Here is a 23,512-nt window from a genome sequence, read left to right as displayed (position 1 = left end):
TTATAGACCATCATCTGATCACAGTTCCTAAAACATGATTCTGATCCTATCACTTCCCTACTAAAATAATCTCAAACAGTTCAAGATGTACAGAGTGATAACCAAAAACATACAAGAAACTCCATGATTTGTCCTCAGACTATTTTTTAAAAGTCATACACTCATCAATTCTACAATTATTTCAGTGCATTCTTTGCAGCACACACTATGATAGGAGCTGGGACTGAAGAGTCTGTGAGAAATAACACCTGCCATCACTGGACTAAGAGTCTATTTCTATATTTATTTTCTATATTTGCTATAATTATATATATATTTTTTACCCAAAATTCACTATCCAAATCAGAAACTCTCTATAATGACTCTGAATGTCCACCAACAGAATCATTTTGGTTGTACACAAATCTAGGTAAGGGAATGTGGATAACAGTTCAGTTTTATCTCAACTGTTCTCCCTAAAGGATTAGGCCAATCATGCTTTGTACCCATATTAAATGTACTGAACACCAATGCTATCATCATCAATGAAAATATCTTCTGAGAAAGTATAAACGACCAACAATAAAATAAGTGAGCATAAGAAACTTAGAGAAGCCCACACATCAGAAAGAGTTGGAAGTGATGGGGCATACTGAGGGAAGGAAGCACATAAGGCATGACCTCCACATGTCCCTATCTACTAAACACAGCAGTGTGGAAAGCTTAACTGTAGTTACTCAAGCCATAACAATATTTGAGCAACTAGAGAAATTCCATGTACAGCGGACTGAGCGCCACTCGCAGAGCAGGAGACCACTGAGTACCAGGCTGGTACAGGGGCAGGTGGTAGACACCTTCAAAGATCTGGAAGCATCTGCAAGTGGGGGAGGAACAAAATTTACTGAAGGAACCAAATCTCAAAGCAAGTCTGAGAGATTTATGAACAGTGATAGATGGCATAAGCTGTAGGTCATGGGTGAGGCAGTTTCCCCTCACAGTAAGATGTGTTATCTTCCTTCAGTAAACTGCAGAAAACTGCCATTAAAAATGATGACACACAAAAGAAATTGTCAATCTTAATGCAATACCATCTCATAGGTTTATTTCAAAAAAAGAAGTACCAGGACATAAGGCATCCAAAGAAGGCTAACTTGCTCTTAAGTGAGAACTATGACGGTTTTGGATCCTTGCTGGTACACTGCTCTGACAACATCAGCTCAAAGGGGTCACTGCAGACTGTACTGCCTGTGATGTTATGAGACATTCGAATCAGAAAGCCTGGGCAATGGAGGAGGTGGGTGAGGCTTAGGGGCAGAGCTGTCTGTCACCATTCAACAAAGGGAAAATTTTGCAAAGAGGACTCTCGTGAAGACAGACAATATTCTTGGGGATTCTTCTAGTGTTACAAATTATGAAGACAATAGCCAGCTTAAACAAAGCATAAGGAACTTCATTTTAAACCTCAATTTAATGAACCATTATCATCAGTAAGACATTATACTGTATGACAGGTGTTGCTAGAAATGCAGCGCTAAATAGCACATAGAACACAAGACTGACTGTCTCGCTCTAAAATAATGTTGATGCCTGTGCTTTACTCTCACACACAGAACAAAGAGATGCACACTGACTTCAAAGGTCTGTGGAAATACACTCGGCTACTGGCTATCTCAGAAATGTCCTAGCTTCTGTCTTTCTACAGATACCTGTTGACTTTCATGTCCCTTAGCCAAGTTGGATCATCCCACACAGTTACAGGACATTTTCTCCCTGTTCCTCTTCACTCCTTGTGTCTCTTCTTCTTTGTGTGTTTCCTGAAGAAACTCTCATGCTTCTTTTAACAGAAAGCTAACTTTTTAAATGTATAGTTAGCAAAGGCTAGTTAAAACTTTCTTCATAATGGATGAGCTCAGGGTGCCTGGGTGGCTCAGTTGGTTAAGCATCTGCCTTCAACTCAGGTCATGATCTCAGAGTCCTGGATTCAAGCCCCACTTCGAGTTCCCTGCTCAGCGGGGAGTCTGCTTCTCCCTCTCCCTCTACCCCTCCACTCGTGCTCTCTCTCTCACAAATAAATAAAATCTTTAGATTAATTAATTAAATGCTTAAATATATATATACACATATATATGTGTGTGTGTGTGTGTATATATATATATATATATATATAAAATGGACGAGCCCTTAGTGAAGTCTAACAACAAAGATTCAGATCTTAGGACTCTTAAGCTTATGTTACTGTAACCAAGGAGTCATCTAGGGCCACCCAAGAACACACGTTGCTCTATTTCTAAGTTCAGGAACATCTTAAATTACAGAAAATTCCTGACATAATTAAACACCTCAATTTCACTGTCTCAAGGTATCAGTGTAGTCAATATATATGAATCTATGAATCTCATTCTCCTGAGAACATTCAGAATTTTATTTATATCCCATTAATCTCAAAAAGGTTTTGAGCATCCCTCCCCAAGTACATAATTATGCCTCCATATTAGGGATTGGCAAACTTTTTATGCAAAGGACCAGACAGTAAATATTTTAGTTTTTGTGGGCCATACAATCTCTGTCACAACTACTTAACTCTGCCACTGTAGTGGGAAAAAAAAGCCATAATATAAATGAATGAATTAGGCTATGCTCCAATAAAACTTTATAAAGACAAACAACAGACAGAATCCGACTGCTCTGCATCATATACCCAAAGGCTGGGTTGTGTCACCATATGCCTTTGATAGTCTTGGTATTTCAATTGAAAAAAGAGTAATTTGCTTAAATCATGTGACTGTTACTACTGCCACAGGATACTGCCCATGGTACAGACTGATACTCTTTTGTATATCCTAAGGAAATCAAGCTCTGAAAGAAGCGGCAGAATGAAAGAGGAGCCAAGACTCATGCCCTAGGATCTCCAAGCCCTCCAGCCCTTATTAGGGCTGACTGTCCTCAACTAGTCCTTCATGAACAACCTCACCCCTAATTCCTGTGTTTTATCCAAGCCTGATCATCACTAAAATGGCACCCCCTGTGCCACTGAAAAGATTTGCCTGGTGCTGCAAGACAAACATCTGAGCAGGAGGGGCCACTATAGCACCACAGGTCTGAGCCCATATCCACAGCCCTGCCTGCAGCCTGGGGCAGATGCCCTCCTCTTAGATCCCATTATTCCAGGCCAGCCTCACCCTCCTCAAGCCGGTGTTGAGAAAAAAGCCTCAGAATTCAGTAAAAATAGAGAGACTATTACGTATGGTCTTACCCTCAAATCTGTCTAGCTCCTGCCCCATCCTCCTTTCTGCCTCCTTTACCTGACTCATCGAGGTCCAGTTCAAATGTTGTCTCTCCTCCAGCAAGTGTTCCCTTCAGTGCCAAGTCGGCTCTAAGCGTCTCTCCTCCCGGCTCCCTAGAACCCTACACTTGCCTTTATGGCCAAGCTCACTACACTTTACTGCCCCTCTAAGCCTATGAATTACTTGAGAACGAGGATCCTTATTCATCTCTGCACCCTGCACAAATTGTTCCGCTTACCTCCCCACACCCTCTCCAAGAACTCCCAGCCTCACAAAAAAAAAAAAAAAAATGGATACGGTTTTTTGATCATTCTACAAAAAGGAAATGGCCGTTAACTAGAAACTGGGGGGAAAGTGAACTACAATTTGATGACTATAATTCCTTCCAAAATAATGCCATAAACCATACCAAACCAGTTCCCAATACAATTTAAATATTGAGCCAGGGGCACCTGGGTGGCTCAGTCATTAGGCATCTGCCTTCAGCTCAGGTCATGATCCCAGGGTCCTGGTATCAAGCCCCATCAAGCTCCCTGCTCAGCAGGAAACCTGCTTCTCCCTCTCCTGCGCCCTCTGCTTGTGCTCCCTCTCTCGCTGTGTCTCTCTCTCTCAAATAAATAAATAAAATCTTTAAAAAAATAAAAATAAGTAAAAAATAAATATTGAGCCAAACAGTTAAACAATTCAAGGACACAACAGTAAAGAGCAAAACAATACATGGGCTTTTTCAATGCACATTCATTGTGATGATTTCAAACGTTGCTGACAGTTGTGGGTTATTAGTACACTCATTCATCACTCTTTAATGCACTCTCTCTCTTGTTACTCTCCATCTACCTCAAAGGGGCAAAAACAAGTTGTTTTTCATTTGTTTGAATTAAGGTGTCATGAGTGTGACTGGTTTGTTTACCAGTAACAGTAACATCTCACTTGTCTCTCTTTATGCCACAAAAGCTTTAAAATGTCAGCTCAATTCTGGAGCTATGAAATGTTCCTGCAGAGCCACACAAATTCCATAAAATACTATGCCTTGTAGGTCCTACCAAAATGACAGATTCCTGACTTCAGAACGTGGAAATGATGAGGATGCTTTAAAACTGCATGTTTACAAACCAGTGCATTTTGTTCATTTGGATTTTAATAACTGAAGTTACTCAAATCTGAATTCTAAAGTCAATGTTCCCTTAAAGCAATGCCAATGTGTAACCAGTTTTCAAATATAAGCAATACATTGATAAGCACAGCAAACCAAAGTCCATCAGCCTCTTCTGTGCCATCAACAATTATTGTATTTTACTATCAAATAGGGAAAGCTAGTTCAGGGCATCTTTATGTTAATTGTTCTGGAAACTGTCCCAAATATGCTGCTTCTAACTCTAAATTATATATGCAAAAAGGAACAAAGAGGTCAACGATCCCAAAGGGTGGTTAGAAAAAAATACCTTAAACTAAGTTTTATTTTATTTTAGAGCACTAAGACATGCAACCTCTCAGCCCAGAATCTAGATGATTCCTCAGCTCAATCTTCCTCTTGGAAGCCTAAAACCTTGCCAGTATACCATGCAGAAGAAACCAGAGAGACAGCACAAAATAAACCATCAGTTCAGGGGAAATTTGTGGTTGACAACAACCTAGTTCCACACATTTCTACAACTATGAGATTAACTATACACAACTGCTTCCTTAAAACTGGTATGGAAGATAAGAAGAGCACCTGGCAGGCCCTCAACTAGCCTAGGAACTTCAGAAATAAAGGGTCGCATGTATAAAATGCCAACGGTATTTACTATGCCTTACCCATTCCAATGGAAATCCCACAGAAGTGGTTTAAGACAAGGTCCCATGGTCTGTAAGGAAGCCTAACTGTTAATGGCACTCATTTTCCCAAATATAAGGAACCATAACATGTTAAACTTGAAAACAGATTTTGTTATTGGGGCACCTGGGTGGCGTAGTCAGTTGAGCCTCTGACTCTTGGTTTGAGCTCAGGTAATGATCTCAGGGTCCTGAGATCAAACCCTGCATTGGGCTCTATGCTCAGCACAGAGTCTGCTTGGAACTCTCTCTCTCCCTCCCTCTGTGTCTCTCTCTCAAATAAATCTTTTAAAAAAAATAGATTTGTTATCACTAAAGAATAAATCAATAAGAATACACTAGCATTGAAATACCAAAAAAATATAGCAATAATCTGGGGCACCTGGGTGGCTCAGTCGGTTAAGCATCTGCCTTCAGCTCAGGTCATGATCTCAGGATTCTGGGATCGAGCCCCAAGCCTGAGTCGGGAGACTGCTTCTCCCTCTCCCTTTGCCCCTCCCCCCACTGCTCGTGCGCTCTCTTTCTCAATAAATAAAATTTTTAAAATATATATATATAGCAACAATCTAATACAAGACACAATTTGGCAATCTAAACATGGCGGGAACTAGAATACACTAAAGAATCCTCTAAAGAGCCATATTAGAAAATGTTTCTCAAGCCAAAAACTGTTAAAATCTCCTTGGCTCTTTGGGGAAACATACTAACATGCAAATACATGTATACACATACATACGGATTCACGTAAAATGAAAAGCCAAAGGAAATCTTAAAGAGGTTGTTTCTGTTTGGTAAGCTTATGAGTAATTTTTATTTTCTTCTTCATATTTTTCTATATTTTTTCAATTTTCTACATGAGTATATACTATCTTAATAAATAATAAATTCTCAACGTAGAATTTACTTATATTAATGAAAACCCAGAAGGAGAATGGGGAATGTTTTCTCTTTTTTTAACTTTAATATTCCAAACATATACATATTTAAAATGTCATGTATCTATCATCTAGCTTCAATTACCAATATTTTTACAACCTTCTTTCAACTATATCCAATCATCTTATTTTCTATAGTATTTTAAAAGCAAATCCCAACCCCATGTCACTTAACCTGCATATATTTAAATGTGTATCTTTAATTAATAAATATATATGTGTTGTGTATGTATATATATATACACAGACATATACAGTCACCATGCCATCATTACATCTAGTAGAACAATAATTCCACAGTATCATCTAATATCTAGTCCATATTCAAAAATAAGAATGGTCCTTTGGGCACTTGGGTGGATCAGTCGATTAAGTGTCTGCCTTCAGCTCAGGCCATGATCCTGGGGTCTTGGGATGGAGTCCTGCGTGGGGCTCCCTGCTCAGCCAGGAGTCTGCTTCTCCCTCTGCCTCTCCCCCCTGCTCGTGTGCACGTTCTCTCTCTCTCTCTCTCTCCCTCTCTCGCAAAAATAAAAAAATAAAATCTTTAAGGAAAAAAAAAAGAAAAAATGGTCCTTTCAATTTAGAAACCCATCTAGGGGCACCTGGGTGGCAGAGTCGGTTAAGCATCCAACTCTTGGTTTCAGCTAAGGTCATGATCTCAGGGTCATGAGGTGGAGCCCCCATGTCAGGCGCCATACTCAGCACAGAGTCTGCTTAAGTTTCTCTCTCCCTCTCCCTATGCCCCTCCCCACTCCTCTCTAAAATAAATCTTTAAAAAAAAAGGGGGGGTGCCTGGATGGCTCAGTCGATTAAGCAACTGCCTTCGGCTCAGATCATGATTTCAGGGTCCTTGGATCAAGCCCCGCATCGGGTTCCCTGCTCAGCAGGAGGCCTGCTTCTCCCTCTCCCACTCCCCCTGCTTGTGTTCCCTCTCTTGCTGTCTCTCTCTCTGTCAAATAAATAAATAAAATCTTTAAAAAAAAAATCCACCTAGAAAATTTTAAATTGTGCCACTACCTCATACCCAGAATGCATAAAGAACTATAAATCAGTAAGAAAAGCAAGACACAAAAGAAAAATATTCAAAAGGCTTAAAAATGCACCTCAATAAAAGAGAAAATCCGAACAGCCAATGAACATAAGGAAAAAAATCATAATGCAACTTAAAACCACAAGTTACTACTACAAACACCCAACAAAATGGCTAAATGGAAAAGAATGACAATACCAAGTATTAGGTAGGATGTCGAGCAATAGGAACTCAAAAACACTACTATAAGAAGGTACAAACTGGAAAATAGTTTTCTTCTAAAGCTAACCATACGCATACCCTATAACCACTACTAGGTGTACATCCAATGTAAACACATGCTTCCATGCCCAGGAAAACGTGCTGAACATTCATGAAAGTTTTGCACATAAAAGCCAAAACTAGAAGCAATCAACATGACCATTAGCAGCAAAACAATAAATGCACTGTGGAACATTTATACAATAGAATAACATACAGTAAAGAAAATGAATGAACTATAGCTACAGTGCCGAAAAAGCTTGTAAATGTTTATAATGCATGAAAGAAGCCAGACATAAAAGAATACACACTGAATGATTCTCCTAGTTATATAAAATTCAGAAACAGAATATAATGAACTACATCTTTAAAGAAAAAAAGTATATGACTGCCATAAAGTCAGAATAGTGACTATCTTTGGAGAAAAAAGGGAAGACCATGATCAGTGAAGAAGGTGTGCAGGGGAACTCTTGAAGTCAGTGATGGTACACAGGTGTTCACTTTGCAATGATTTATGAAGCTTTAAGTTATGTTTTATGCACTTTCCTAGCTTTCAAAACATAGAAAGTTTAAAAATACTGTAATAATAGATTCAGGCAAATATTATCAATGGATGTAAATTCACTAGATGAAAGGCTGCTGGAATACAGGATATTCATCTAGTCTCTAAGCATCACCCTATAAATCTCTTACTAATTATAAACAGAAATCCTTGACCAGATCCTTCAGATGAGGGAAAAAATTTATATATATATATATATTTTTTTGGCAAAATTAGGATCCCATGAATATGATCTATATATTAAATGATATACTAATGTTAAATTGCCTTGTTATTAAAACACACATAATAATTAAAGGAGAACTGTCATAATGTCTGCAACTTACTTTCAAATGTTATAGCAGATAGAAACACAGAGAAAGAGAGAAAGAGAGACAATGGCAGAGCAATGGAAAAACAAAGGAAATGAGGCAAATATTAACAACTGGAGAATCTAGGTGAAGAGTATTCAAGTGTTCACCCCACTACTTTAACCTTTCAGTATGTAAGACATTTCCCAAAATAAAACCATGAGAGAGGGAATAAAAGGTTTCAAAAAGGAAGAACAGCAATAGCAACAAAAGACAAGAGTTTACACGTATTAGGAGGAGACAAAAAGGACTGGATTATTTCCAGTATATTATAGTCTCATGAAAAATAACTGGAAAGATTGTAATAATATGTACTTTTTAAAAAAGAGAAAAATCAGGGCACCTGGGTGGCTCAGTTGGTTGAGCGTAGGACTCCTGATTTTGGCTCAGGTCATGATCTCAGGTCCTGAGATATAGATCCCACAGCCCATAGGCTCCATGCTCAGCAGGGAGTCCACTTGGGATTGATTCCCTCTCTCCCTCTCCCTCTGCCCCTCCCCACACGCATGCATGTGCACACTCTCTCTCTAAAATAAATCAATCTTTTTTTAAAATAAATAAATAAGAAAATCTTTCACAATTTGTGGAAAACAGGAGACTAAGCCTGTTCAAATATAACTTTTTTAAATGACTAGGGGAAAACTACTAGAAGAACGCATATTAAAATACTGTTTTTTGCCTTAAAGTGGTAGTATTATGGATAATATTTCCTGTTTCCCAAATACTTTTATAATGTGTTTTGCTTAAAAAAATTTTGGTGTAATTTAAATATTAGCCAGATAACCACATAATATATTACTGTCAAACAATTTCAGGTATTTGTACCATTCGCTAGTTTCAATCTGAAAAATACCAGCCACAGAAATCCTACTGATATGTCTTGATTTCCCCTTATCCAATGAGGAATTATGGATCACACACAGCATAACAAAGGACTACTTCTCAAGTGCCTAAAACGGTAACAAAAATAGGAAATCTGCCCTTTACAAAACCCATTACAGTATAAATATACCTCATCATATATGCTCCCATTAATGTCTGCGCCATAAATAGGTGCCACAAAAGTTAAGTTCTTCCAGTACTTGCGCTCCAAATCTTCATAATCCAAGTATCTTGGAGTACAGTATCTGCAAAAGGTAAATGAAAAGAGTACAAACCAATACGATGATACAAGATTTTCCCCACCCATATCACTTAAATTACTTTCTAAACAAAATTTTATCAAAATGAAAACAATGCAGCAACTCATGTTGTCAAATCTAACAAGTAAATATACAAATGTATTTACCATGGATCTCTGGATATTCTGAATATTCCTAAATAACTCTAAATAATAACTTCATATGTTTTACTAAGGAAAATACTCTCATGAAAGTATCAAATATAGAAGCAGAAGAGTTAAAAACTCATTATTTTATCTTTCAAATTATTTTCTAAAATCTTTAACCAATTATTCTATACTAGTAAATTTACAGACTTACATGAAAAAGATAAAACATCTATAGAAAAATTGACAAAAAATAATTTCACTAAAAGTCCCAGAAAGCAAAACCAAAATAAGATACTTTGCAACCATTAGATTGGCAAATGCTTAATATATTAATGGTAGGAAAGAATGAGACCTCTCTCACATAGCTGGAGTGAAAGTATAAAGTAATACAAACTTTCCAGAGCATAATTTTTTACACATATCAAAACCTTTAAAAAATGTGTATCTTCAACCCTAAAATCCAACTCTGGAAATTCATTCTAACAATGCAGAGGCATATACAATGATACATGACCTGGGATGTTGCTCCAGTATTAACTGAAAACTCAAACTAATGTCATCCAACAACAAGGGCTAAGTTAAATAAAATACAGAATACAAAATAAGGTAATCTATGTATTGATATTAATATCTTTCCACAATGAACTAAGTAGGTTACAGAATGGTGAATATGCTATGATAATATTTATGTAAAAAATATCTATAACTGTACTCAAAAGGCCAAAAAGAAATATATACCATATTATTAATATTAATGGTTATCTTTCACATTGGAATTATAGAAAAGCACAGACTTCTCTGTATTATTTGGACTGTGAACAAATAATTTTATATTAATACACACACACAAAAAAACAGTATTTCTACATGAAAAAAGAAATCAAAACAAGAAAGTAATGAAACAGGTTTTTTAGCAGTAAAAAAAGTGTTTAGTAGCAGCAGCAATCCCCATAAAGCCCACTGACATTTTATTATAGATTTAATAACTGTAGAACAATCAAAATCAATACCCACTATACTGAGACCCCAAACTAGTTACCCAAGCAGTAAGCAAGAACACCAAACAAATTAACAACTGTATTTGAAATATAGTATAATTTCCTAATTTACCCAAAATATTAGAATCTCAACAGTGCTGTGAATTGTGTAAGACTGTTGAATCACAGACCTGTACCTCTGAAACAAATAATACATTATATGTTAAAAAAAAAAAAAAGAAGATAGCAGGAAGGGAAGAATGAAAGGGGGGGAATTGGAGGGGGAGATGAACCATGAGAGACTATGGACACTGAGAAACAAACTGAGGGTTCTAGAGGGGTGGAGGGTAGTGGGATGGGTTAGCCTGGTGATGGGTATTAAAGAGGGCACGTACTGCATGGAGCACTGGGTGTTATACGCAAACAAGGAATAATGGAACACTACATCAAAAACTAATGATGTAATGTATGGTGATTAACATAATAAAAAAATAATAAAAATAAATAAATAAATAAAAAGAGTTAAAAAAAAAATCTCAACAGGACCAGCCAAAAATAAAAAGGATGGGCATGAAAGCATCATTAACTCCACTGTATTCCACCACTTCGATTAGTAGTTTCCAACAGTAATAAGAATTCTAGGCAAGCTAACCAGAGGTCATACTCTAGTGATAAAGGTAACAGACATACTGTTTATTATGCCTTACAGAGAAATTTGTTGTATTTTTGAATACTAAAGTCCTAACCTGTGTTTCACTATATGAGACCCAAAGAATCTATCACTATATACTACTGAATCATGATCAGTTTTAACTACCTATAACTCTAAAAAAGAAACATATGGTTCAGTATTGGCTACTGAGGTTAAATTCTAAAATCTGTGAATATATTATTTGTTGACTGAATGAATAATGATTCTAAACTTGAAAAAAAAAAAAGTGACCAGTTCACTCGGTTCGTGCCCAATTCTAATGAAACCTGGCTACAGATTCCATCCCTAATAGATTGTCAGTCACAGCTGTCCCAGGGTGCCTGGGTAGCTCAGTCGTTAAGCATCTGCCTTCGGCTCAGGTCATGATCCCAGGGTCCTGGGATCCAGCCCTGCATCCGGATCCCTGCTCAGCGGGAGGCCTGCTTCTCCCTCTCCCACTCCCCCTGATTGTGTTCCCTCTCTCATTGTGTTTCTCTCTGTCAAATAAATAAAATCTTAAAAAAAAAAAAAAATCACAGCTGTCCCACAAATCCAGTATCAATTTGCTCAAAAGCAATCCAACCATTCCTTTTTCCCAGAACCTTTTATTCACTGTATTACAATTGTTAAGAGATGAGTCTCCAGGACCAGCCTGCCTAGAGCTTTGAATCCAGGCTTTGCCATGTATAACCTATGTAATCCTGGGCAAGGGACTGAATTTCTCTGGACCTCAGTTATTCCTCTATAAAACAGGGATAATAACAGTTGGATTACTGTGAGAACTCCATTACATAATTATGTAAAGCACATAGCTCCATGCCTAGAAGAAAGTATAGATCAGTAATGTAAGTGATACAAGAGAATATTTAAAGTTTTATAGTAGAACTATATTGGAGGTCTCTAGATTTTCTTTGAACTAAGTTGTTATTAACCAAATGAACATGTTATCCTGTCTAGTGTTTACACCAAGTTATATTATGCACTGTGCACCTATGCAAGGGCATATACTGAATGAAGGAAAACAGATGAGCAAAAAAAAAACAGGAGAATGCCTCCTGCCTCCCATGAAAATTAACTCCATCTCAGGACCATCCTATAACCATTATGAACACTATTTGACCCGAGTACAGCTGTAAGTGAACAAGCAAGAGCCTTGGATTGAGGCTTAGAAACCCAGTTCACGGACATTCAAAATAAATTTCCCACATGGAATTGGCAGAGGAAATATAAAAAGAATTTTCAAAGGTATTTTTTTCCTAGGAATCTTCATTTTATTTTTTTCTCTCCAAATTTTTATTTAAATTCTAGTCAGTCTACATATAGAGTAATATTGGGTTCAGAAGTAGAATTCAGTGATTCAACACTTACATACAACACCCAGTACTCATCATAACAAATGCTCTCCTTAACACCCATCACCCATCTAGCCCATCCCCCACCCATCTCCCTCCATCAACCCCCTCAGTTTGTTCTCTATCATAAGGAGTCTCTTATGGTTTGCTTCCCTCTTTTTTTTCCCCTTCCCATATGTTCATCTGTTTTGTTTCCTAAATTCTACATAAGAGTGAAATCATATGGTATTTGTCTTTCTCTGACCAACTTATTTCACCTAGCATAATACACTCTAGCTCCATCCACATCATTGTGAATGACAAGACTTTTTTCATGGCTGAGTAATATTCCATCATATGTATGTATGTGCGTATATATATGTATGCTTTCGAAAAATAAATAAAAGCTGAAAAAAAAAAGCAGAAAAATTTATAAAGAAAAAAAAAGTTGGGTAAATGTGCTTCCACAATCTTGTTTCACTAGCATTACACTAATAAGTGGCTAAAAGAGTTCTTAAAGTGTTTGAATGCAAACCAGTCCAGCCTATGATAAAAGTTTCACGTTCTCAATAAATGAGATCTAAAACAATGAGGCTTTACTAATGCCTATCAAAAATTCAAAACAAGGGACTCACATGAAATATAAAACTTCTGGGGTGAGTCCAAGATGGCAGAGGAGTAGGAGACCTAAATTTCGTCTGGTCTGAGGAATTCAGCTAGATAGCTCCCAAACCATTCTGAACACCTATGAACTCAACTGGAGACAAAAGAAAAGAATAGCAGCAATTCTATGAACAGAAAAGCGACCACTTTCTGCAAGGTAGGATGTGCGGAGAAGAAAATCTGAGGCAATATAAGGGAAGATAGACAGCAGCGGGGAGGGAGCCTCCCTCAGCCGGCTACTGGCAAGTGATAGAGCAGCGGAGCACAAAACTGGAACTTGTAGAAGTCCACTCCGGTGAGGGACGTCACTCTGGTGGCTAACCGGGGGTGGAACCCTTCCTGGGACAGTGGGTCTCAGGACCCTCAGGGTCACAGGAAAACTGGGGGTGCCTGAGTACAACACAGCTCCCAGGTATCGGAGCAGGGAAGCCAGCTGCAAAGAGAGAACCAAGGAGTGGGCTCTCAGCTCAGGGTTGCCATAAAGTATGATCTTCAGCATAGTCAGGCCCTGGGGCCCAACAAGTGGCAAAACCGGGGAGACTCCCCTTCCTCCCCGGGGAGGAGTGGCACTGGAGTGTGCTGCAGGAATCTGCTGGGTTTGGAGACTCCAAATGAGGCCCTGTGCCAAAGATATAAATGCTCGGACACAGGCTAGGTGAGCAAAGAGTGCAGACAGAGACCACAGGACAGGAATGACTGACTGCTTTTCTCTGAGCACTCACTGAGAAATAGGGCCCCAAGCTCTCTGCCCCTCTAGGGCCAGAGACTGGGAGGCTGCCATTTTCATTCTCATATTCTAAAGCTGTGCAGAAAGCCTCAGGGAACAAAAGCTACAGACAGCAAACCAAAGCAGACTTCTTAGCCTGGCCCCTAGCAAGGATAGTGCAATTCCACCTGGCGCAAAGACATTCGAGAATCAATGCAACAGGTCCCTCGTTTACGGAACAATGAGAACTGCAAAACTCCAGCACTAGGAGAATACAGCACATAGAATTCATGGCTTTTTCCCCATGATTCTTTAGTTTTTCAACTGCAATTTTTTTAATTTTCTTTATTTTTTTTTTAATTTTTCTCCTTTCTTATTTCAACCAACTTCATATCAAATCCTTTTTAAAATCCTTTTTAATTTTCATTATTATAGTCATATTCCATCCCTTCATTGTATTTAACCTTATTTTTTGAGTGCGTATATATACATATATATATATATACACATATATATACATATATATATATACAAGTTTTTCTTCAAAATTATGGGATGCAGTTTCTTCTAAAGGACCAAAACATGCCCTAAATCTAGTGTATGGCTCTATTCTATTCACCTGCCTAATCACATTCTCTCTTTTTTTTCTTCTTTCTTTTTTCAAACAACTTATCAATTACTTTTTCAAAATCTTTTTTTTAATTTCTATTTTTAGAGTTGTATGCCACCTCTTCCTTGTATTTAACCGTATTTTTGTATATATATAACTTTTTCTTTCTTTAAAACTTTGGGATGCAACAACTGTTCAAAATCTTTGGGATGCAGCAAAGGCAGTCCTAAGTGGGAAGTATATAGCAATACAAGCCTTTCTCAACAAACAAGAAAGGTCTCAAATACACAACCTAACCCTACACCTAAAGGAGCTAGAGAAAGAACAGCAAATAAAGCCTAAACCCAGCAGGAGAAGAGAAATAATAAAGATCAGAGCAGAAAGCAATGAAATAGAAGCCAAAAGAACAGTAGAACAGATCAATGAAACTAGGAGCTGGTTCTCTGAATTAACAAGATTGATAAACCCCTGGCCAGATATACCAAAAAGAAAAGAGAAAGGATCCAAATAAATAAAATCATGAATGAAAGAGGAGAGATCACAACCAACACCAAAGAAATACAAACAATTATAAGAACATATTATGAGCAACTATATGCCAGCAAATTAGACAATCTGGAAGAAATGGATGTATTCCTAGAGACTTGTAAACTACCAAAACTGAACTAGGAAGAAATAGAAAACATGAACAGGCCCATAACCAGGAAGGAAATTGAAGCAGTCATCAAAAATCTCCCAACAAACAAGACCCCAGGGCCAGATGGCTTTGCAGGAGACTTCTACCAAATATTTAAAGAGGAATTAATACCTATTCTTCTGAAACTGTTCCAAAAAATAGAAATGGAAGGAAAACCTCCACTCATTCTATGAGGCCAGCATTACTTTGATCCCAAAACCAGACAAAGATCCCATCAAAAAGGAGAACTACAGACCAATATCCTTGATGAACATGGATGCAAAAATTCCCACCAAAATACTAGCCAGTAAGATCCAACAGTACATTAAAAGGATTATTTATCACGACCAAGTGGGATTTATTCCTGTGCTGCAAGGTTGTTTCAACACCCGCAAATCAATCAATGTGATACACAACACTAATAAAAGAAAGGACAAGAATCATATGATCATCTCAATAGCGCAGAAAAAGCACTTGAAAAAGTACAGCATCCGTTCATGACTAAAATTCTTCACAGTGTAGGGACAGAGGGTATACACCTCAATATCATAAAAGCCATCTATGAAAAACCCACAGGAAATATTCTTAATGGGGAAAAACTGAGAGCTTTTCCCCTAAGGTCAGGAACACAGCAAGGATGTCCACTATCACCACTGCTGTTCAACACAGTACTAGAAGTCCTAGCCTCAGCAATCAGACAACAAAAAGAAATAAAAGGCATCCAAATCGGCAAAGAAGTGCAATTCTCACTCCTTGCAGATGATATGATACTTTATGTGGAAAACCCAAAAGACTCCACCCCAAAAACTGCTAGAACTCATATAGGAATTCAGTAAAGTGGCAGGATATAAAATCAATGCACAGAAATCAGTGGCATTTCTATATACCAACAACAAGACAGAAGAAAGAGAAAGTAAGGAGTCAATCCCATTTACAATTGCACCCAAAACCATAAGAACCTAGGAATAAATCTAACCAAAGAGGCAAAAAATCTGTACTCAGAAAATTATAGAATACTCCTAAAAGAAACTGAGGAAGACACAAAGAAATGGAAAAACGTTCCATGCTTATGGACTGGAAGAACAAATATTGTGAAAATGTCTATGATATCTAGAGCAATCTACACATTAAATGCAATCCCTATCAAAATACCATCAACTTTTTTCACAGAAATGGAACAAATAATCCTAAAATTTGTATGGAACCAGAAGAGACCCCGAATAGCCAGAGGAATATTGAAAAAGAAAAGCAAAGCTGGTGGCATCACAATTCCAGACTTCAAGCTCTTTTACAAAGCTGTAATCATCAAGACACAAAAGAGACACATAGATCAATGGAACAGAGAACTCAGAAATGGACCCTCAATTCTATGGTCAACTAATCTTTGACAAAGCAGGAAAGAATGTCCAGTGGAAAAAAGACAGTCTCTTCAACAAATGGCGCTGGGAAAATTGGACAGCCACATGCAGCAGAATGAAACTGGACCATTTCCTTACACCATACACAAAAATAGACTCAAAATGGATGAAAGACCTCAATGTGAGACGGAAATCCATCAAAATCTTAGAGGAGAACACAGGCAGTAACCTCTTCGACCTCACCCACAGCAACTTCTTCCTAGACACATCGCCAAAGGCAAGGGAAGCAAGGGCAAAAGTGAACTATTGGGACTTCATCAAGATAAAAAGCTTTTGCACAGCAAAGGAAACAGTCAACAAAACCAAAAGACCACCGGAGAGAATGGGAGAAGATATTTGCAAATGACATATCAGATAAAGGGCTAGTATCCAAAATCTATAAAGAACTTATCGAACTTAACACCCAAGGAACAAATAATCCAGTCAAGAAATGGGCAGAAGACATGAACAGAATTTCTTCAAAGAAGACATCCAAATGGCCAACAGACACATGAAAAAGTGCTCAACATCGCTCGGCATTAGGGAAATCCAAATCAAAACCTCAACAAAATACTACCTCACACCAGTCAGAAGGGCTAAAATTAACAAGTCAGGAAATGACAGATGTTGGCAAGGATGCGGAGAAAGGGGAACCCTCCTACACTGTTGGTGGGAATGCAAGCTGGTGCAGCCACTCTGGAAAACAGGATGGAGGTTCCTCAAAAAGTTGAAAATAGAGCTACCCTATGACCCAGCAATTTCACTATTGGGTATTTACCCCAAAGATACAAATGCAGTAATCTGAAGGGGCACGTGCACCCCAATGTCTATAGCAGCAATGTCCATAATAGCCAAACTATGGAAAGAGCCCAGATGTCCATCAACAGTTAAATGGATAAGGAAGATGTAGTATATTTATACAATGGAATATTACACAGCCATCATGAAATCTTGCCATTTACAATGATGTGGTTAGAACTAGAGGATAAGCAAAATAAGTCAATCGGAGAAAGACAATCATCATATGATCTCACTAATAGATATGTGGAATTTGAGAAACAAGGCAAAGGATCATAGGAAAAGGTAGGGAAAAATGAAACAAGACAAAAGCAGAGAGGGAGACAAACCATAAGAGACTCTCAGGAAACAAACTGAGGGTTGCTGGAGTGGAGGGGGGTGAGAGGGATGGGGTGGTTCAGTGATGGACACTGGGGAGGGTATGTGTTGTGGGGAGCACTGTGTATTGTGTAAGACTGATGAATCACAGACCTGTACCCCTGAAACAAATAATATATTATATGTTAATAATAAAAAAAAAAGCCTTTTCTGTGCTACCCAGGGAAGGGTCCATATGGCGTTGTTTTGCATTCCTTTCGTAAATTAAAAGGAAACTTTCCCAATGTGCAGAGCCCTTGATGTCCTGCAAATGAAGGAGGAGAATGTCCTCAGATTCCTTGCAGCAGGAACCCACTTAGGTGGCACTAACCTTGACTTCCAAATGGAACAGTACATCTACAAAAAGAAAAGTGATGGTATCTACATCATAAATCTGAAGAGAACGTGGGAGAAACTTCTGCTGGCAGCTTGTGCCACTGTTGCCACTGAAAACCCAGCTGATGTCAGTGTCACATCGTCCAGGAACAGTGGCCAGCGAGCTGTGCTGAAATTTGCTACTGCTCCTGGAGCTACTCCTATTGCTGGCCACTTCACTCCTGGAACCTTCACTAACCAGATCCAGGCAGCCTTCTGAGAGCCGAGACTTCTGGCGGTTACTGATTCCAGGGCTGATCACCAGCCTCTTACAGAGGGGTCTTATGTTAACCTGCCTACCACTGCTCTGTGTAACACAGACTCTCCTCTGCACTATGTGGACATTGCCATCTCTTGCAACAATAAGGGAGCTCACTCAGTGGGTGTGATGTGGTGAGTGCTGGCCTGGGAAGTTCTGCATATGTGTGGCACCATTTCCTGTGAACACCCACGGGAGGTCATGCCTGATCTCTATTTCTACGGAGATCCTGAAGAGATTGAAAAGGAAGAGCAAGCCGCTGCTGAAAAGGCTGTGACCCAGGAGGAATTTAAGAGTGAATGGACTGCTCCAGCTCCTGTGTTCACTGCTACTCAACCTGAAGTCGCAGACTGGTCTAAGGCGAGCAGGAGCCCTCTGTGCCTATTCAGCAGTCCTCTACTGAAGACTGGAGCCCAGCCGACCACTGAAGACTGTTCTGCAGCTCCCACTGTTCAGGACACTGAATGGATGGAACAACCACTGAGTGGTCTTAAGCTGCTCTTCCACAAAGGCAAACAAAATGGAAATAAGTTTGACAGAAAACAGTTTGTAAAAGTAAAAAAAAAAAAAAAGAAATATAAAACTTTCAATTCCTTTGGAATAGACACAATGCTCCACAGCTGGAACTTTACATACAGAATTAAGATTCTTTAAGCACTATCAAGTCCTGACTATGTCAAATATAAACTTAAAATTTTTAAAAAGATATCAACTAAATTCATCCAAAAAGCTCAATTTCACACATACCTACCCAGAAAATTTAGATGGTGAAGTTTTTTGATCAGCTGATTGGTTGGTTGATTTGGGGTTTTAATTTTTTTTCAAATTAATGTTTTGGTCTTGGGCCTTAACTACCATATCAGAAACTTTTTTTTAATGTTTTATTTATTTATTCATAAGAGTCAGAGAGAGAGAGAGAGAGAGAGAGAGAGAGAGGCAGAGGCAGAGAGAGAAGCAGGCTCCCTGCCTGGAAGGGAGCCCAATGCAGGACTCGATCTCAAGACCCTGGGATCATGACCTGAGCCGAAGGCAGACGCTTAACCATCTGAGCCACCCAGGCACCCCTCAGAAACTTTTTTTAAAAAGGTAATTTAAAGGGGTGCCTGGATGGCTCAGTCAGTCAAGCATCTGACTCTTGGTTTTGGCTCAGGTCATGAATTTGGGGTCCTGGAATCAAGCCCCATGTCGGGCTCTGCGTTCAGTGGGGAGTCTGCTTCTCTCCCCCTCTCTCTCCCTCTCCCTCTGCCCCTGCCCCGACTCATGCACTTGCGCTCGCTTTCTCTCTAAAATAAGTAAATAAATCTTTAAAAAGAAAGGTAATTTATAATAGTAACTGTGATAGTTTCTAAATATATACACAAATTCTTTAATACTCCTCCCTTCAAGAAGTGGAACTTAATTCTCATCCCCCTGACTATGGGCTGCACTTTGCAACTGGCTTGTAACAAATGGAATATGGCAGAAGTGACAGTCAAGAAACAGATCGTGAAGAGATACCGTGGCTTCCATCTTGGTTACTCTCTTGGATCACTTGCTCTTGAAAAAGCCAGCTGCCACAACATGAGAAGCAGTCCATGTGGCAAGGAACTCAGGACTCTAGCCAACAGCCATGTAAGGGGAACAATCTTAGAAAAGGATCTTCCAGTCACAGTCAAGGCTTCAGATGATAACAGCCCCACCTGATATCTTGACTGCAAGATGAGAGGCCCTGAGCCACAGCCACCCAGCTAAGCCACTCCCAAATTCCTGACCTACAGAAACTGAGATATTAAATAAATGCTTGTTGATTTAAACTATAAGGTTTGAGCTAATTTGTTACACAGCAATAGGTATAATTACAATAATGCTAATACAATAATGGTGGCCCTTCAAGTCGTTCAAGGGTTTCCTTTGCAAATTACTCATCTTCTAAATATATAATTTATCATCTGAGACTTAAACACCATCAGGGGTACGGTGTGCTGTGCAGCACTGGTGGCTGGCACAACTGATGGTGTGGAGGGCAGAGGAAAAAGCTCACCACCCTGACAGGTCCTTTCCTAAGCCCCTAGGGGCAGCAGGGCACTTGGGGACCAGTGAACATACCCAACGTGCGAGAAGAGCCTCTGCTGCCTGCCCTGCCTCACCCTGCCCCATGCGAGGCACAGCTGCCCCAGCCCCAGCTGCATCAAATGGAGGAGGCAGAGGAGGGTGGCATCATGGGCCTGGGCCATACCCTCCATGCCCAGGGGATGAAGACGCTACTGCCATGGACAGCCTGTGCCAGCCACAGCCCCTAAGTCAGGCTCCCTTAGTTGCCAGATCCCATGTCACAGCACTTGGATCCTGGCTGGGCCAGGATCAGGATGGAGAGTTACTTGCGCTGTCCCCTGCTACCCTCCCACAAAAGACCAGGAACACCTAGTGAGACCTCGGTGGGGAGTGGGACCCCCAGGGCCACAGCCACTTCCACCACAACCAGCACCCTGTGGTAGGGCTTTGGCTGGCAGAATGGTGCTGAGCTGCAGGTGCTGCAGAGTGAAGATGTTGCAGCACTAGTCACCAAGGGGTGCTAGGAGCTGATGTCCCAGGGTGCCACGCCTGAGGTTCCCAAATGGAAATGAACAGAGGATGGTGGGGAAGCCTCTACACCCAAGCAAACGGCCCTTGGGGTAGGCAGGAGAACCAGGAGGCAGAGGCCAAAGGCGGGGGGCAGCATGGGCTGCAGCAGTGGCAATGGTGAGGCTAGTGTGTGGCTGAAGGAGGATGTGCCACCTGCTACACTCAAGTGCCTGGCCCCAGACCGTATTGTGCTCTGCATGCAATACTATGGCATCCGTGTCAGGGACAGCTTCCTGAGGACGGCACTGGGTGGCCACGTGCTGGCCAAGGTAGAGGCCCTGAAGCAGAGTGGGCACCGACGTGACAGACAGCTAGTGAGCCAGCAGGCTATCCCACCACACAGCATCTACAGGGCCAGACGGCCTCAGTAGAAGGCCATGAGCCCAACTGCTGAAGCACTAGGATCCTCATGGTCTACGTGATGCTGTAATCTGCCACTGCACTGGGTGCTGGGTGGCTATGTCATCAACAGGCGCACCAAGGCCATCGTGGTGTCTTACTCAGGCAACAGGTTAGGGTACATAAGGCATATGGACAATCTCCACAGCAATGGGCACTGCATCACCTCTATCTATAACCTGAATCACAACTGGGACATCAAGGTGCTTGGCGGTCTGCTGCAGATCTCCCCTGAGGGCTGGCCTGTGGTAACCAACAACAAGCCACTCTTTGATGGGCTGCTCTTTTTCTGGTCTGATCAGCAGAACCCCCAAGAGGTGGAACCAGCCTATGCCACCAGGTATGCCATCACTATCTGGTATTTTGATGCCAAGGAGTAGAGAGCAGGCAAAGACAAGTTATCAGCTAGCATCCAGAAAGAAAAGTGCCCAAGTACCTGTGTTACAGCCAACTACACCCACGTAGTGGCCAGCCCCAGAGCTGCAAGGACAGACAGCCTGCCCTGACTTCAGGAGAGCCTTGCTGCTGGCCAACAACCCATCAGTCTCAGTGCCTGCTCCTTTTCTGCCACTGCTGCTGCTCCCCGCTTTGCCTCTGCCCTGACCAGTGTGGAGGGCTCCGTCTGACATCGAGGACCATGGAGGAGGAAACACCTCTCCTGCCCTGTGATGGGAGCTGGGGCTATGTCTTGGGCAGGCGCCAGGGTTGGGAGCTACCATCACTGAAGCTGGGGGCCTGTGGTTTACCCTGTCTGGTCCTGGTCCTCTCAGATGTGGAGAGCTGGAAAGAGCCACTGACATCTCCCGCCAGGATGCAGGCTTGGGGGTTAGGATGTCTCGGTCTCTTGCTGGTAAAGGTTTGTTGGTAGGGAGTACCCCCAAGCCCCTCACTCCTCCAGCCTGAAATGTGAAGTGACTCCCCAACTGCTATGGCCATGGCACCTTTTGGACTACGCTGCCACTGCATAGGCAGGATAAAAGGTGCTGGGAGGAACATGGGCATGAAGAGTCCTATCAGCCAAGAAACAAATAAGTTTACCTCAATAAAAAAGTAAAAAAAAAAAAAAAAAGTTTACCTCAGAGCTGAAAAAAAAAAAGACTTAAACACTGTCACACAAAGATGACAAATATGCCTAACAAATATGAATCATGTGTAAAATCAAAAATAAAAGACAGAAAAAACCATTTATAGATATGAACAAGATGATAAAATGAGAAATAATTTCCTTAGCGGTAAACTAAATGTAAGCAAGCAACCACCTGAAGAACAGAAAACAGAAACAGTTAAATAAAAACTGAAAGAAGATGTGCAGGAGACTCGTACTTTTCATCACAAGCTCCTGTACTTGATTTCTTACCATGTTCACGTATATCTTCAAAAACAGTAAAAATAGCAAACTGCATGCACTCACTTGCCACTGTTAGCCAGCTGCCTGAACTCCTTCACTGTCATGGCTTTTTTCTGGATGTTGTATTGCGTGAACAATCCTGACTGCCCTGTGACCATCTGCTGAATCGGTGCTGGAATAAGCAAATTATCAATGTCATCATAGCATTGCCTTGGCTTCCATTCCCGAGGAGGAATCACCTAAAAATACAATAATAAAATAAAATATTATCCAGAAAATATTCCAGGTAGTCATTTAGCTTTGATATTCCAACAGAATACAAGTGAAGAATTTCTCAGCATTTCTTTAACAAATGTGTAAAAGAACTGTGAAGATTCAGATTAAGGGAAATGCTTGTATTCTCCTAAGTATTCACCTTACTGATATGATTTTTTTTAAACAACAAAATTTATTGAGCATTATATCAAACAGTACTTTTATACCAAATACTGTACTTTTATACCAAATACTGTACTTTTATTAACTTATTTTTAGTTGATACTACTCACTTCTCAATTTTAAAAATAAAATTGAGACACAGTGTAGAAGCAGAATAACTAGAAGTTCAAATAATGCTTATATTAATAAGATAAAAAATAAGCAAATATTTGTTTAGTCAATATGATTTTCTTTAAATACCTCTCACACAATATGGCAAATAGCAGAGTGGTATGCTAGTAAATGTTTAACAATCAGTTTTCTGGGAAGGTGGAGAAAACCTTGATTTGTAGCTCTTGCCTATTTCCACGATGTAACTATACCCACCACAGCTAATTTGAGCTTACCAACATGGTATCAC

At 40.0% G+C, this 23,512-nt stretch overlaps 1 protein-coding gene and 2 pseudogenes across 13 annotated transcripts in view; 2 read left to right on the top strand and 1 right to left on the bottom strand.

The window, feature by feature from the left end:
• Positions 1–23,512, bottom strand: part of KDM4C (lysine demethylase 4C) — a 586,257-nt gene that overhangs the window by 449,398 nt on the left and 113,347 nt on the right. For 12 of the 13 annotated variants that reach the window (XR_012374773.1, XM_073880748.1, XM_025887837.2 and 9 more), the window contains 2 exons: positions 22,738–22,913; positions 9,229–9,343 (listed from right to left, as the gene is read on the bottom strand). Coding sequence is in view for 12 of the 13 variants with exons in the window: in XM_073880748.1 (XP_073736849.1) it covers positions 9,229–9,343; positions 22,738–22,913 (291 nt within the window). In the remaining variant the exon portion in view is untranslated. Of the gene's footprint in view, positions 1–9,228; positions 9,344–22,737; positions 22,914–23,512 lie in introns of those variants that run through there. The other variant, XM_073880750.1, reaches the window with a different exon arrangement.
• On the top strand, positions 17,937–18,820 carry LOC141370584 (small ribosomal subunit protein uS2 pseudogene; annotated as a pseudogene).
• On the top strand, positions 20,575–21,791 carry LOC112836220 (prolyl hydroxylase EGLN2 pseudogene; annotated as a pseudogene).

The sequence above is a fragment of the Callorhinus ursinus genome, unplaced genomic scaffold, assembly GCF_003265705.2.
Source record: "Callorhinus ursinus isolate GAN/ISIS: 27379988/994484 unplaced genomic scaffold, GSC_fseal_2.0 scaffold39, whole genome shotgun sequence".
NCBI classification, from domain to species: Eukaryota; Metazoa; Chordata; class Mammalia; order Carnivora; family Otariidae; genus Callorhinus; species Callorhinus ursinus.
Note: the sequence above shows the minus strand (reverse complement) of the source record. Positions and strands in the feature narration are given on the sequence as shown.